Below are 13,711 nucleotides of genomic sequence, written 5' to 3' on the forward strand. Positions count from 1 at the left end.
TCTACCTTTTATGTTTTCCTAATTTCCACCTATTTACGCTCTCAATAACATCCTGTCACACTTAGCTTCTTTCATTCCTTTGAGTCTCAGAACAGCAGAGACTTCCAATGCCTGAAGAAGAGTAATTGTGCCTGACAGCTTGCAAATAACTTTTTTCCAGCTACTCAGTTGGTCTAATAAAAGATATCACATCTACTCAAAGAACCTTGCCTGCCTATGTCCTTAGACCAACATGGCTACAACCGAAAACCTAGTAACTCATTATCCAGCATTTTTTTGCAGATGCATTCTACACGTTGCTGTTTAGAGCACAGTTCTCCTTTTCTTTTAGCATCTGTATTGTGAGTATCTGCAAGCTCCTAATAATTCTGTCAGTCATTTGTTAGGTAGGAGGGGTTCTGTGCCCATCTCTTACTAGGTAAATTCCATATCTAAGCTTTATCCAGAGTTGGGACCAAAGGTAGCATTGCAAAAAAGTAAGCATGTTGCAGAGCTGTGCTTTTGTGAGTTAGTTTAGCCTAGCAAATTTGTTTGGGTGTGCATGGTATTTTTAAGAAAGAAGTTGGTCTGAAGTAAATGGAAGATCATAGCTATACACTGCCAAAGATGAGCTATTCAAAACATCTAGACTATGGAGAAACTATTCCAGGTCTAATAAGTATTTATATAGTCTCTGTTTGGTTGATATTATATTTATGGAAGTTTCCAGACATTTCTGGATAAACTACCATAACTGGTTTGGACAGAATTAATGTTAAGGTCACATCTGTGCTTCCCACTCCCCTTACCTCCTGCAGCCCGTCAATGAAACTGTCATATGATGCACATCTATCTGTAGGATGAATTATGCTGTAATGCTGGCTTGTTCTTTTCTATCTCTTATGCCTTGAATTAATAAAAAAAAATATTGGAAAGGGTAAATCTAGTTTATAGCAAATATTTAAAATCTGTTTTTTTTTAATATCTTAATTTTTCTACTTTTCTCATGTAGGCGCGAGAATGCCAGAAAAAAGAGCTGAACAGTACTACAGAAGATGATAATTATGAGAAGCCAGAGCAAAATGCACAGCAAGCATTTGTGTTTGGGCAGAACCTGAGAGACAGAGTTAAGGTACATATGTAATCTGATTTTTTGTGAGTGGTTGAACTTGGAAAAAGCATAAAAGAAGTAGGACTCCAAGCTTGTTCATTAGAGAAATGCCAATTCCCATTTCATTTATGTCTTCTCAATTCTGGAAACAAAATGAAGCTTAGATTAGTAAAGCCTAAAGTTTTGTTTCACTTGGCATTTTTTTTATTATCTTTTTTTATAGCCAATATTTGCAAGAACTTCTGTAATTATCGTTAGTTAAGTCCTCCAGATAGAAGGGGACAGCATTCATCATCCAAATATTTAACTACTATTTTACTTCTCATGTTTCAAGCAATCAATACCAGCTTTTATTTCTAAATTGACCCGCAAAGGGCATGTACAGATTGTAGGAAAGTAGGGCTGGAAGGGACATGAACTCATTTAATCCAGCCCCCTACTGAAAGCAGCTATCACATGATAAAAAGCTCCAACCAGCTGTAAAGTTAGACCTTAATAATTTGTACTAACTTTAGCTGGTTGCTATCGAGTTACTTAATTCGTACGTGTAGCATGGTCGCCCCTGCGGCTAGGAGCCCTATCAGCTGACAAGGCTCCTACCCATGGGGAGAAGCCTTCGCCCTGGAGATCATGGCTGCCATGATTCTCAAGGCTTGGGGGCACATGAAACCCCTGGGCCCACCCAAGGCTGGCTCCTGACTGCACCTCATGTGCATAAGGCACAGCTGGGAGCTAGAGCCCATGAGCTCTGTGACTCATGGTCCTGGCTGTGTGTGGCTCCTAGCCATTGGGACCTGGTATTTGCAGATGCAGGGGGAGCCCAAGGTTGGAGCCCTAGTTGCCACTTCAGAAAATTGGTCTCTCAGCATATAAAAAAAATCAATGTTACTGTTTAAAATGGTACTGAGGTTACTAAGTGAGTGTTACTGAGGTTTAAAGAGAAGTACTGCTCAAAGAGTGAGAAAATTAGTTTTTCTTAAGAAAAACACCAGCTACTACCTTGCGTAAGAACTATGGAATTTGGTGGTGATTCTTCTGAGCTCTTGGCCTGGGAATGAAAGCTTTTTCTTGTACTGAAATTGCAGTGGTCCTTCCATGGCAATTCTGTGCAATGCAGGTTTCCACAGGCATCTGCAGCAGCAAGAGAAGAGTGAATATACATGTTTTAAACCAGTGATTCTTAACGAGGATGCAGACGGGTCTTTTTAAGAGAGCCACGCAATGTTAATGCTCTTGATGTACAAGCACCTCAGTGTGATCCACAGGCTAAACCTAGAGATTTCAGATAGGGATCCATAATGTCAAAAACATTCTGACAAGTTGTGGTCTTTCTGAGTTCTTTCCAGCTAAAGAATTGTGCTTTTTTTTTTTTTGTCTACAGTGTTAAAAAACAAAAAAAACCCCAACCAACCAACCAAAAAAAACCCAAACAAAAAAAAAAGTTTAAAGCTAAGAGCTGGCATTTTCTGAGGAGTGCCTTGGGTATAAAAAGGTTGAGAACCACTGCCTTTAAACAGATTAATCATCAACATCTACTGTAAAAAAAAAAAAAAAAAAAAAAAAAAGTATTCATAAGCATGTCTTTCCTGCATATCCAGGGAGGAAATGTGAAGAGTTTAGAACTGCAGAGATGGCAGCTAACCACAATACTACATGGTAATAACATGCATAATAAGGCACAGGAAAAAGTTATTCTTTTTTTAATATAGTTCCAGTGCAGTTGTGTAATAGTTACAGTGGTGCCTGGACTTGGTTCATCCTGTTATTTTACAGATTAATGGATACAATATACTGGCACTTCTGCTGGGGCTCCACCTGAAACAATGGGACACTTGCTATGATACGTTTTGTGTGGTTCTTCTATAGTGAATGAAAATATACATCTTGCAATAGAATACAGCCTATGTCATAGTTTTTAATAGCTATGAGCATCTCTTCTTTTTATACTATTACTATTTTTTTAACTTGTAGTTAGGAGATGAAAGTGATGAAACAGTTGAAGTACAGATTGCAGGACTTCCAAGTTCAGACCCTCCATCTGCAACAAATTACTTTCTTCAGTACATCAGTTCCAGGTGAGACTACAAAAAAGGTTGAGCATCTTCATTCTATAGTGTGGACAGAGCATTATTAGTAGTGCTCCTGCTGTCTAGTGGAGATGCTCGTATTTTTCAATGCATTGAAACCTGCTGAAAATACAAGTATGTGGCTAGTAGACAGCAGCAGTACTACACTCAGGTTTCTTCAGGGGGAGGGGTTTGTTGCTTGTTTCCTTTCTTTTCTTTTTTCTTTTTTTGAGATTTCCACTGTTTTTCAGGTTTATCAGCCAGTGCTCCTTCACTTGCACACTGGCTCTTTCTGTCTTCTCTCTAAATGCATATATCATTTAATTATTCTGTCTCCCACAGTATAGGGGGGGGAGAGAGAGAATAAATAAATTTAAATATTTATGACTGCAAATAATATCTTCAAAATGTGAAGAGAATGTGACAAATGCAACCTGCTTGAGTTTGCAAAAAGTCTAAAATGAACCTAGCACCAGATATTGGAGAAATTCTCCACCTTTTTGTTTGTTTTTAACTAGCACAGCTAGAATTCTTGGGCCCATGGGTCTATTACAGGAATTACCCTTGGTTCCCTTGAACATCTGTGGCACTGAGACAACCTGGAAGTATCTGACTTACTATTATTAAAAGCTTCAAAGTTTGTGTTTTTTGTGAAAACACAGGTTTTGAAGAACCTTGTCCTCATTCAGTGTCTGCATTAAAAAAAAATAAATAAAAAAAAATCCTACTATTGCACTAAGATAACCTCTGAACAATAGAATGAGGCATTTCATGTCAGTTGCCATACCTCATGGCACACAATGTAAGCTGTTAGGGTTCACACACTACCTATCCAGTGCTTGTTTCCTTTTCCTTAGAGATGGGCATAGTTGATGTCTCTCTTGATTTGAGGAACCATCATCTTTGGTCAGGTTTTTTAAGCTGGTTTCTTTGCTAAGGAATTAGACAAGTTAGAGCAGTTTATGCTGTGTCTGACTTGGACAAGACTGGACCAGAAACCAGACTAGAGCAAAAAATAATTAGACAGCAGTCCCTCAAGCACACAGTGTACTCTGACTCTGCTTGAAGGAATCCTAGAACAAGGTGGCAGTAATATTGGCATTTGTACCTTTTGTGCTGACTTTAGCCAGTCCTGAGACTGTCTCTCTGCACCAAAGACAAGCACAGAGAGGTAGAGCTGCAGTAGCACTGACTCTGTTGCAGGTACTATGTAGAACCATTTAGAGCCCTTGCAAGGGCTCTAAAATTGGGACTTCTAGAAGGTTTGTCTTTGGAGTAACATGTTTTCCAAATTGTAGTATAAAGGCACCATCGTGACTCTGTGCACAGAAAAGAAAACGCTGTTCCTGTCTATATACCAACATTTGCACTGATGGCTAAGCCTCATAAGTAGGGATCCTGGTTTTCCCTGATTAACCCCCCCAAAACAAACCAACCAACCCACCCACCCACCCACCCAAAACATTCGCCTCAAAAATCACAAATTCTCTTAATAAACCCAAAATCCGTGATTAAAATTAAAGGCCCCGTACAGCCCCCTGGCTCTGTTCGTGCCTCTCGCTCCCACCCCCTCCCCCCAGCCTTGCTGGTGCCCCTCACCCCCCACCCAAGTCCCTGTTTCCCCAGCCCTGCCGGAGGGGGCCCCCAGCTGCCAAGGCTATGGACCCAGGTCCACAGCCCCTTGCTTCCGCTCCCCACTGCTGTGGGCTTGGGGAGAGCAGCTCCCCACCACTGCGTGCACTCCTGGGGGACGGAGGGGGACCTGTGCCCCCTAGATCTGTATGTGGGGCAGCTCAAGCTCCCACTCTGCTTCCCCACCAAATGGCCTCCACAACACTGCAGGTATGACCCAGCTGAGCAGGAGACAGTGGGGCTGTGCAGGGATCTTCTCACTGCTACCCCCCGCCGCCAGCTGCCCTGGCAATGCACCCCCTGTGTATGCTGCTGCTTTGAGGAGCACAGCCCTGTGCTGCTGCCCTCGCTGTAGCCCCACATGTAGGAGGCCCGTTACCAGGGCAGTGTGGGGTGAGCAGTGGTGAGGAGATCCCCGGTTCCTCTTTGCCGGATGGTGCCTGCTGGGCTGCAGAGGCCCCAGGGAAGGGAAGCAGTGCACAGCTTGCAGCAGCAGGTAGCTTCTCCGCACTGGCCTGCTATTCCCTGTTGCCCTGCTTCCCTCCTCCGGGGCCTCTGCAGTCCAGCAGGCGTCACCCGGTGCAGCAGGGAGCAGAGGAGCCATGCGGAGAAGCTGCTCGCTGCTGCTAACCTTGCCCTGGAAACACGTCTGCTGCACATGGGGCTGCAGTGAGGGTAACAGCATGGGGCTGTGCCCCTCAAAGCAGTGGCATGCGCAGGGGGCGTGTCGCCAGGGCAGTGCAGGGGAAGCTCACAGCAGCGAGGAGATCTCCACGTGGCCCCGTTGTTCCCTGTTGTGCTGTCATGCCTGCTAGGCTGCAGAGGCCCTGGGGGAAGGAAGCAGGGTGGGAGCCTCCGTGCAGATCTGGGGGGGTGTGGGTTCCCCCCTTGCTCCCTGAGAGTGCACATGGCAGTGGGGAGCTGGCCCTCCCCCTCCCCTGGATGAGCCACCTGCAGCCCCATCCTCCTCCCTATTGGGGCCCTGCAGTTGCTCATTGCAGCCCTGGGCCCTAAGCCCCACCTAGCTGGGCAGCAACCCTAACCCTGCTCAGCTTCCTCCCTACAGGAGCCTCAATCCTCCTCTTCCCCCTCCCCCCCCTTACCTACTGGACCTGCTCTTGGGCTGCTTGGGACCACATGCATGCATGCATGCATGCACATGGTGCCTCGTGTCTCACTGCCTTCCTCCTGCTCCCTCCCAGCTCACTGCAGAAGGGCAAAATCTGTGGATTTCTCTTGTAAAATGAGAAGTCCTTGTTTGCCTCTGGTAAAAGGTAACATCTGCGGTTTACTCCATTTTTCTGTGGGAAACGGAAAACCTGGATCCCTTCTCATAAGTTTCAGAGTGAAAAAACTGTAGGGCATACTACATACTGAGATTTCATTTTCTATTGGGACCATACCATTCTTTAGGTACTCAGTGGAAGAAATGCTTTCTTCTTTAACTTACTGGCTTTTTGCCTTCATTGAGTAGATGTCCTTCTTTCTTACCTTCTTGGAACAACCCAAAGGAGTGTTCAGTATGCCAGCTGTTTTTATATCCCCACTTCAAACGAATTACCCAAACCTGAGCCATGGTGTATTGGAGATGGTCTTTGCTTATGTCCTGGAACGGATCCTTTTCCCATACATCATAAAAGAGGAGGTTTTTGCACTTCAGAGGTATCATTTAGCCAGATCACCTCCTCTAGGTACACATCTAAAGGCTGCTTTGGGTCAAAGCATAAGAAAATTTCCTTTGGAAGGAACCCCCACCCTAAATAATGCAGGCATATAACCATGCTGTTATATAATCCCCTTTCAGAGCTTGATTAGTTTATCTTAAAAACAGGGTTATTTTTGTCCCAAGTACTCCCACTGAAAGTCCTCATTGTGAACTATCAGGCCCGACTTGCAAAATACTACTCCCTCATCCAGAGTTAAATTTGGAGCAGTTTTTACTACATGTGCACAAGCTAGGAGCAATACAGATGTCACTGTTAAAGTGCAACAGCTGGTGAGCACTCCCACTCACCAATCAGCAGCTCCCCTTTTGAAATAACTGTGTGTATAGACAAACATGCATTTTAAGCTATTTTGTGCTCCCAATTAGCTCTTAATCTGAAGAAGTTAGGGGATTTTCATACTCCTTAGGCTTGAAAAGAATGGTTGCCTGCTGTCACCTTGTCTTCACGTGTTGATTCTTGACGTACTCCTTTCCTTACAGGCTCAAGATTTGGTTTGTGATACTTAACGTATAGGTTGTATGTTTTCATGTAAGCAGCCTACCTGCAGAAAATATTTGAAGGTATGGTTATGTAAGCAACACTTCAGAGGTCTTGCTTTGAAGATGGTTCATCTTCCACTTAGTGCAAAGAATGTATGTGCACACAATTGTGGCGAAGCAGCTGCCACACAGTAAACCCCATCACTCTTTTACTTTGCGGTAGGCTGTTGGCTTGTACACCCTGGATTCACAACAGCCCCATAAATACATGTACAAGGTGCTCAAGGTTCTTTGGGTGAATCCAATATCTTTTATTACAGCAACAAAAATAATTGGGGGGGGGGGATGTTTTCTTAGCAAGCTTCCGGGTTTAAAAACCCTTTGTGAGGCTGAGGAAGCTTCTGCAGTTGGTGTATGCTCTTCCTGGATGGAATGAATAGTAAAGTCTGAGGCTGGGCTGGTATGCATGCAAGACAGACAGTCCGTGTCCTTAGACCAACATGGCTACAGCCTACACCCCTGTACAAGGTGCTGTCATTCTGATTGTGTTCAGACAGTGCATAGTAATGGGATACGTGCATCAAAGAGAACAGAAACATCTTTCTACTCTTGCCCAGATAACTGATCAGTCAGATCTCAGGAGGAGACAGCAACAAGTCTGTAATTACAGTTGTTCTTTGCTCTTTATAGTTGTTCTCCTAGTAATGTGTGTGTACACACAGACACACACACGGACACACACTTGCATCTTTTCTCTCATAATAGGAAATGACTTTGAGTCCCCTATGACTCCCAAGATCTCTTTCCATTGCTGTGCTGCTTAGATGGTCATCTCCCAACCTGTAAGTGTGTTGGTGATTCCTTCTCCCTAGGTGTAGTACTCTGCACTTATCTTTATTAAACTGCATCCTATTTTGTTCTGTCCACCTTTCCAGCCTGTCCAAATCTGCCTGAATCTGTTCCCTGCCCTCCAGTGTGTCTACTTTACCCCATAATTTTGTGTCATCCATGGACTTGGACAGTGTGCTCTCCATGCCCTTTTCCAAGTCGATGGTGAAGATACTGAACAGCACAGGTCCAAGGACTGAGTCTTGGGGGACTCCACTGCCCATATCTTTCCAGGCTGAGACTGACCTGTTCACCACCACTTTCTGGGTGCATCCCATTTAGCCAATTTGCCACCCACCTGACCGTGAAATCATCTAAGTCACAGCTACTTAGTTTTTTTTAGTGAGACTGGGATGTGACAAAGGCTTTTTAAAAATCCAAGTAAATGACATCCACCTCAACTCCCGCATCTAAGCAGTTTGTGACCTGGTTGTAGAAAGAAACAAGGTTGGTCAGGTAGGACCTACCTGCTATGAATCCATGCTGGTTGCCCTTCAGCATTATTTTTCCTGCTGGACTCCCACAAATATAATCCTTGATAATTTTTCAAAGGTCTTCCCAAGGATAGAGGTGAGACTAACTGGTCTATAGTTATACCTGTCCTCCTTTTTCCCCTTCTTGAAAATAGGGACCACATTGGCCCTTTTCCAGTCCTCTGGGACTTGTCCTGAGCACTACAAGTGCTCAAACAGTCCTGCCAATGGTTCTTGTATGACACTGTCCAATTCTTTCAGCACCCTTGGATGAAGATCTAGGCCTACTGACTTGAACACATCAAGCCCCTCCAAGTGTCCCTTCACTGGGTCAGTGCTAACTTTTGGTGGGCTGTCATCCCTCCTGTACTTGTCTATAGTCCAGCTTGGAGATATGTCATTATCTGCGTTCAGGAATACTGATGCAAAAAACTCATTGAGGAGCTCAGGTTTGTCCTTCCTATTCGTCACGTTGCCCTAGCCTGTTCTGTAGGGGTCCAGTGTTACCATGTGCTTTCTTATTGCTCCCTATATACCTGAAGAAGGACTTTTTCTTGTCTTTAGTTTTTGTTGCCAGCTTTTTGTTGTCTTTAAATTTTGTTGCCTTCCATTACTGCCTTGGCCTTTCTAAATGACTCCATGCAAGTGCGAGCCAAGTAGATATAATTCTCCTTGGTGCCTACCCCCTGCTTCCATAGTCTGTGCGCCTCTTTTTTCATCCTTAAGCTTTCCTGGATTTCCCTGTTCAGCCAAGAGCATTTCTTGGCCCCTTTGGCTCCCCTTTGTGTGCAATGGGATTGTCCCCTTCTGTGCCCAAAGGATCGCTCTTTTGAGGAACCAACCACCCTTCCTGGACTCTCATCTCACCAAGGCTCTTATCCTCCAGTGCCTCACTTACTAATGTCCTGAGCTCATTAAAGTTTGCTTCAATTTGTGGCCCATACAACTCTGACTTAGTTCAGTCTACTATTAAGTGATATTCAAGATGGACAGAAGCTTATGGTGTCATCCTGTGTCCTCAGAATTGGGATGGTGGCTGGAACCCAAGAGTGCATACAAAGGGCTACCATTTTCAGCCCCACTATGAGCAACAATTTGGGGGACTTCTTGAGCAGAACCTGTTACGATCATGAATGGCTGATATGGAAGTATGTCTTACAGCCAGTGAGGGATGACTGATAGACCTGTTCCACCACTAAGCATTGCACCAAGTGTCAAAACTACTGTTTCACAGTAGTTTTGTCTGGGATATATGCAACTTGTTTCTACAGTGAAATTGAGGACTCTCATAACTTTCCAGTGACAACCTTTATTTGAAGGAAAGTCTGACATAACGGTGACAGTCACCTTTTGTAGGGCAATTTTGGCCAGACCTGAGGTCATAGAATCATAGGAAGTTAGGGTTGGAAGGGACCTCAGGAGGTCATCTAGTCCAACCCCCTCCTCACAGCAGGACCATCCCCAACTAGATCATCCCAGGCCAAGCTTTGTCTAGCCATGTTTTGAAAACCCCCATGGATGGAGCTTACACTGCCTCTCTGGGTAACCTATTCCAGTGTTTTAGTCTCCTAGTGAGAGAATTCTTCCTGATTATCTAACCTAAATTTCCCTTGGTGCAACTTGAGACTGTTGCTCTTTGTTCTGTCATCTGCCACCACTGAGAACAGTCTAGCTCCATCCTCTTTCAACCCCCCCCCCCCCCTTTCAGGTAGTTGAAGACTGCTATTAAGTCTTCTCTGTCTCCTCTTTTCTAGATTAAATAAGCCCAGTTCTCCTAGCCTTTCCTAATAAGTCATGTCTTCCAGCCCCTCACCACTTCTGTTGCCCTCCTCTGGACTCTCTCTCCAATTTGTCCACATCCTTTCTGTAGTGGAGGGCCCAAAACTGAACACAGTACTCCAGATGTGGCCTCACCGGTGCTGAATAGAAGGGAATAATCACTTCCCTTGACCTACTGGCAACACACCTACCAACGCAGCACAGTATGCCATTAGCCTTCTTGGCAACTAGGGCATACTGCTGGCTCATATTCAGCTTATTGTCCATTGTAACCCTCAGGTCCTTTTCTGCAGAGCTGCTGCCCAGACAGTCAGTCCCCAGCTTGTACTGTGTGCATGGGATTTTTCTGTCCTAAGTACAGGACTTTGCACTCATAGATTTCATAGACATTAGGCCTGGATTTCAGGATGATTGAAGTCCCCCATGAGAGCCAGGGCCTGTGATTGGGAAACTTCTGCTAGCTGTTTGAAGAAAGCCTCATCCACCACTTCCTCCTGGTCTGGTGGTCTGTACCACACACCCACCACAACATCACCCTTATTGCTCTCCCTTCTAACCCTAACCCAGAGACTCAGTAGGCCTGTCTCTAGTTTCATACTGGAGCTCTGAGTCATCATACAGCTCTTTTACATAAAGTGCAACTCCTCCTCCTCTCCTCCCCTGCCTGTTCTTCCTGAACAGTTTGTACCCATCCATGACAATGCTCCAGTCATGCGAGCTCTCACCAAGCCTCTGTTATTCCAATCGCATCATAGTACCATGACTGCAAGGACTTCCAATTCTTGTTGCTTGTTTCCCAGGCTTTGTGCATTTGTATACAGGCACCTGAGGTTAGGTAGTTGATTGCCTTGATTTCTCAGGAAGTACGAGAACACCTCCCTTGTTTTTCCCCCTCCTGCTTGCTCTTCCTCCAGGTCTCCTGCTTCCCCACTTACCTCAGGGCTTTGGTCTCCATCTCCTGGTGAACCTAGTTTTAAAGCCCTCCTCACTAGGTTAGTGAGCTTGTGAAGACTCTCTTCCCTGTCTTTCCCAGGTGGATCCTATCTTTCCCCAGCAATCCTTCTTGGAACAAGATCCCATGTTTGAAGAAGTCAAATCCCTGCTGGCAACACCACCTGTGCAGCCCAGTGTCAATCTGCAGGATACACCTCTCTTGCCTGGGCCCTTTTCCTTGACTGGAAGGATCAGTGAAAACACAACCTGAGCCCCAGCCGCCCTCTCCCTTGCACTCAGAGCCCTGTAGTCAATTTTGATATGCTCAGCGTCTCCCCTGACAGTATTATTGGTGCCCAAATGGATGAGCAGCATGGGGTAGTAGTCAGAGGGCTGGATAAGCCTCAGTAATCCTTCTGTGACATCTCGGATCTGGGCAAGCAGCAGACCTCCCAAGACAACATATCAGGCTGGCAGATCGCTCCCTCCATTCTCCTGCAGAAGGGAGTCTCCGACCACCTCCACCTGTTGCTTCTTCTTGGTAACATTCATCTTTACCCTTCCCGTCTTCCACCAATGGAACATGCTCCTCCTTTTCTGCTGTTAGAGCTGCATATCTGTTCTCCAGATCAATGACTGTAGGTGTAGATGAAGATCTCTGCTTGCTGCCAAAAGTTACAAGGCTCCAGCTTCCACCCTCTTGGGAGTCCATGTCCTCTCTCTTCTCTAGTGCTGCATCTGGCACTTCTTCCTCCACAGTCCTAGAAGTTTCCTCAAGCATCAAATTGATGAACGCCTCATGGCTGAGGATGCTTCAGAGCTTCGCCACCTCCTCCTTGTAGTTCTCTTGCCTGTTCCTTGAGAGACACCACCAGGAGGCACCGCTCTCACTGCAGGCACTCCCTGACCTGGCCCTTGCTGAAAGGAACTTACAAGTTGCAGTTCCCACAGCGCCAAACCAGGACCTGGGTGGAAGCTTCGATGGAGAGCAGTCCTGCCTGGACAGAAGCCTCACAGGTGCAAACAGAAGCAGTGGCAGTGGATCTGGCCCAGCCATTTTCCTGGGTCTCTTAATTTGCCTTTTCTCTCTTATTGCTCTTTCGAGCAGAGCTTCCCAAGTGAACTCGCCTGGAAGGGGCTTGTTTGTTGCTCCTTACCCTGAAGGTTTTTTTGGGGGTTTTTTTCCCCCCATCCCCCTGCTTCCTCATGCCGAGCTGAAAGACTTGCCCCTCAAAAAAGGGGCAGGGTGCCCATGAATTGGCCTAGCTTGCGAACTGCATGCAAACTGCTTACCCTGTTTGCTGGCTCCGTAGGTCACTGTGTTTTATCTTGGGTGTTGACTATTAAAGACAGACTGCCCTACACAAGTCCATGAGATCCTGATACAGAACAGGATGGCATCTCTTGGAAAGACTTGTTTTTCCAGAATGGAAAACATTCTAAATATAGGGTACAGATATGGTCTGTCTATACAGGTTACAATGTCTCGGATCTTTGACTTTTTTGCTGCTTTGAAACATGCTAGCCTATTGTTTAGCTCCAGTAAGGTGTACCTTGTAGCAACCTCAGTTTGCTATCCACTTGCATAGTCAGTTATTTGATTTAATGATATCTAGATTGTTTGGTGACCTGTTACATTCTATCCCACCAGTCCTAGAATGTTATTCTGCTTGGGCTCACAACATCATCTTGACTCATGAAGCCTTTTGAGCTGCTTTCACAAAATCTTTCTTGCTTTATCTCCCTTTTACACTTTTCTTAGTAGCTGTTGCATTGGCCAAGAGAATGATTTGAATGCCAAGTATGTATGAATGACCTTCCCTAGAAATATTTCCTAGAGATAAGTTGGTGTTGAAACCTCACTCTTAACTTTATCCATATGATGGTTTTGTAGTTTCATCTGAATCAGTTAATTTGCATGTCTTCCTCCCAAAGTCTTAATATAAATTGAAAAAAGTTGCACAATTGACATTTTCCATATCTTTTACAGCTTCTGTAGGACTAAATGATTCAGAATTCCTTCCATTTATTAGTGAGAATAGCTAGATGTTTCAGAGCTCAGATCATCTCATAAAGAGTAGCTAAATGGATAACGTAGCGTGGTACTAGTTGCTTTGTGGACCTCTGCCAGCAGATGCGGTTTACTACACCTGAGTTTTTAAGTCTTTGGCCCTTTTTAAGAAACTTGCAAAAGATAAATCTGCAAAGCAGTAGTGTGAATAACCTGCTAACCTTTTATCAAACATTACACCTTGGAGCTAGATGCCAAAGCAAATGCCAGGATTTAGAAAGGAAACAGCTGCTTCCTTTCTAAAACAGCTGTTCAAGTGCTACAGCTTACCTTCCTCATTCCATCATCAAGAGAAGATGAATTGCTTGCCTGTCACTTACAGTGGGGCTTCATACCCATGCATACTCTAAAGAAAAGAGTTTTTCGTATAATAACTGTGGTTCTTTGAGATGTTCTCACATTATAGATTTCACAACTTGTAACCCATCCTGTCTTTTGGAATCCTCAGACTTCTAATCATACTTCTAATTGTGAAGGAACTGAGGAGCATGTGGCACATGGGGCCAGTCCAGGCACACCTACACCATGAGGGGCTGTTCTGGGGTATATGTGGCTTTTGGTACTTACACCAGA

At 44.9% G+C, this 13,711-nt stretch overlaps 1 protein-coding gene across 4 annotated transcripts in view; it reads left to right on the plus strand.

Annotated features, from left to right (window-relative positions):
* RANBP3 (RAN binding protein 3) overlaps positions 1-13,711 on the plus strand; it is a 130,751-nt gene that overhangs the window by 80,857 nt on the left and 36,183 nt on the right. For all 4 annotated transcript variants that reach the window (XM_059719621.1, XM_059719622.1, XM_014599838.3 and 1 more), the window contains 2 exons: positions 992-1,111; positions 3,062-3,165. In XM_059719621.1, the coding sequence (XP_059575604.1) occupies positions 992-1,111; positions 3,062-3,165 (224 nt within the window). The remainder of the gene's footprint in view (positions 1-991; positions 1,112-3,061; positions 3,166-13,711) is intronic.

Source organism: Alligator mississippiensis, chromosome 16, assembly GCF_030867095.1.
Source record: "Alligator mississippiensis isolate rAllMis1 chromosome 16, rAllMis1, whole genome shotgun sequence".
Classification (NCBI taxonomy): domain Eukaryota; kingdom Metazoa; phylum Chordata; order Crocodylia; family Alligatoridae; genus Alligator; species Alligator mississippiensis.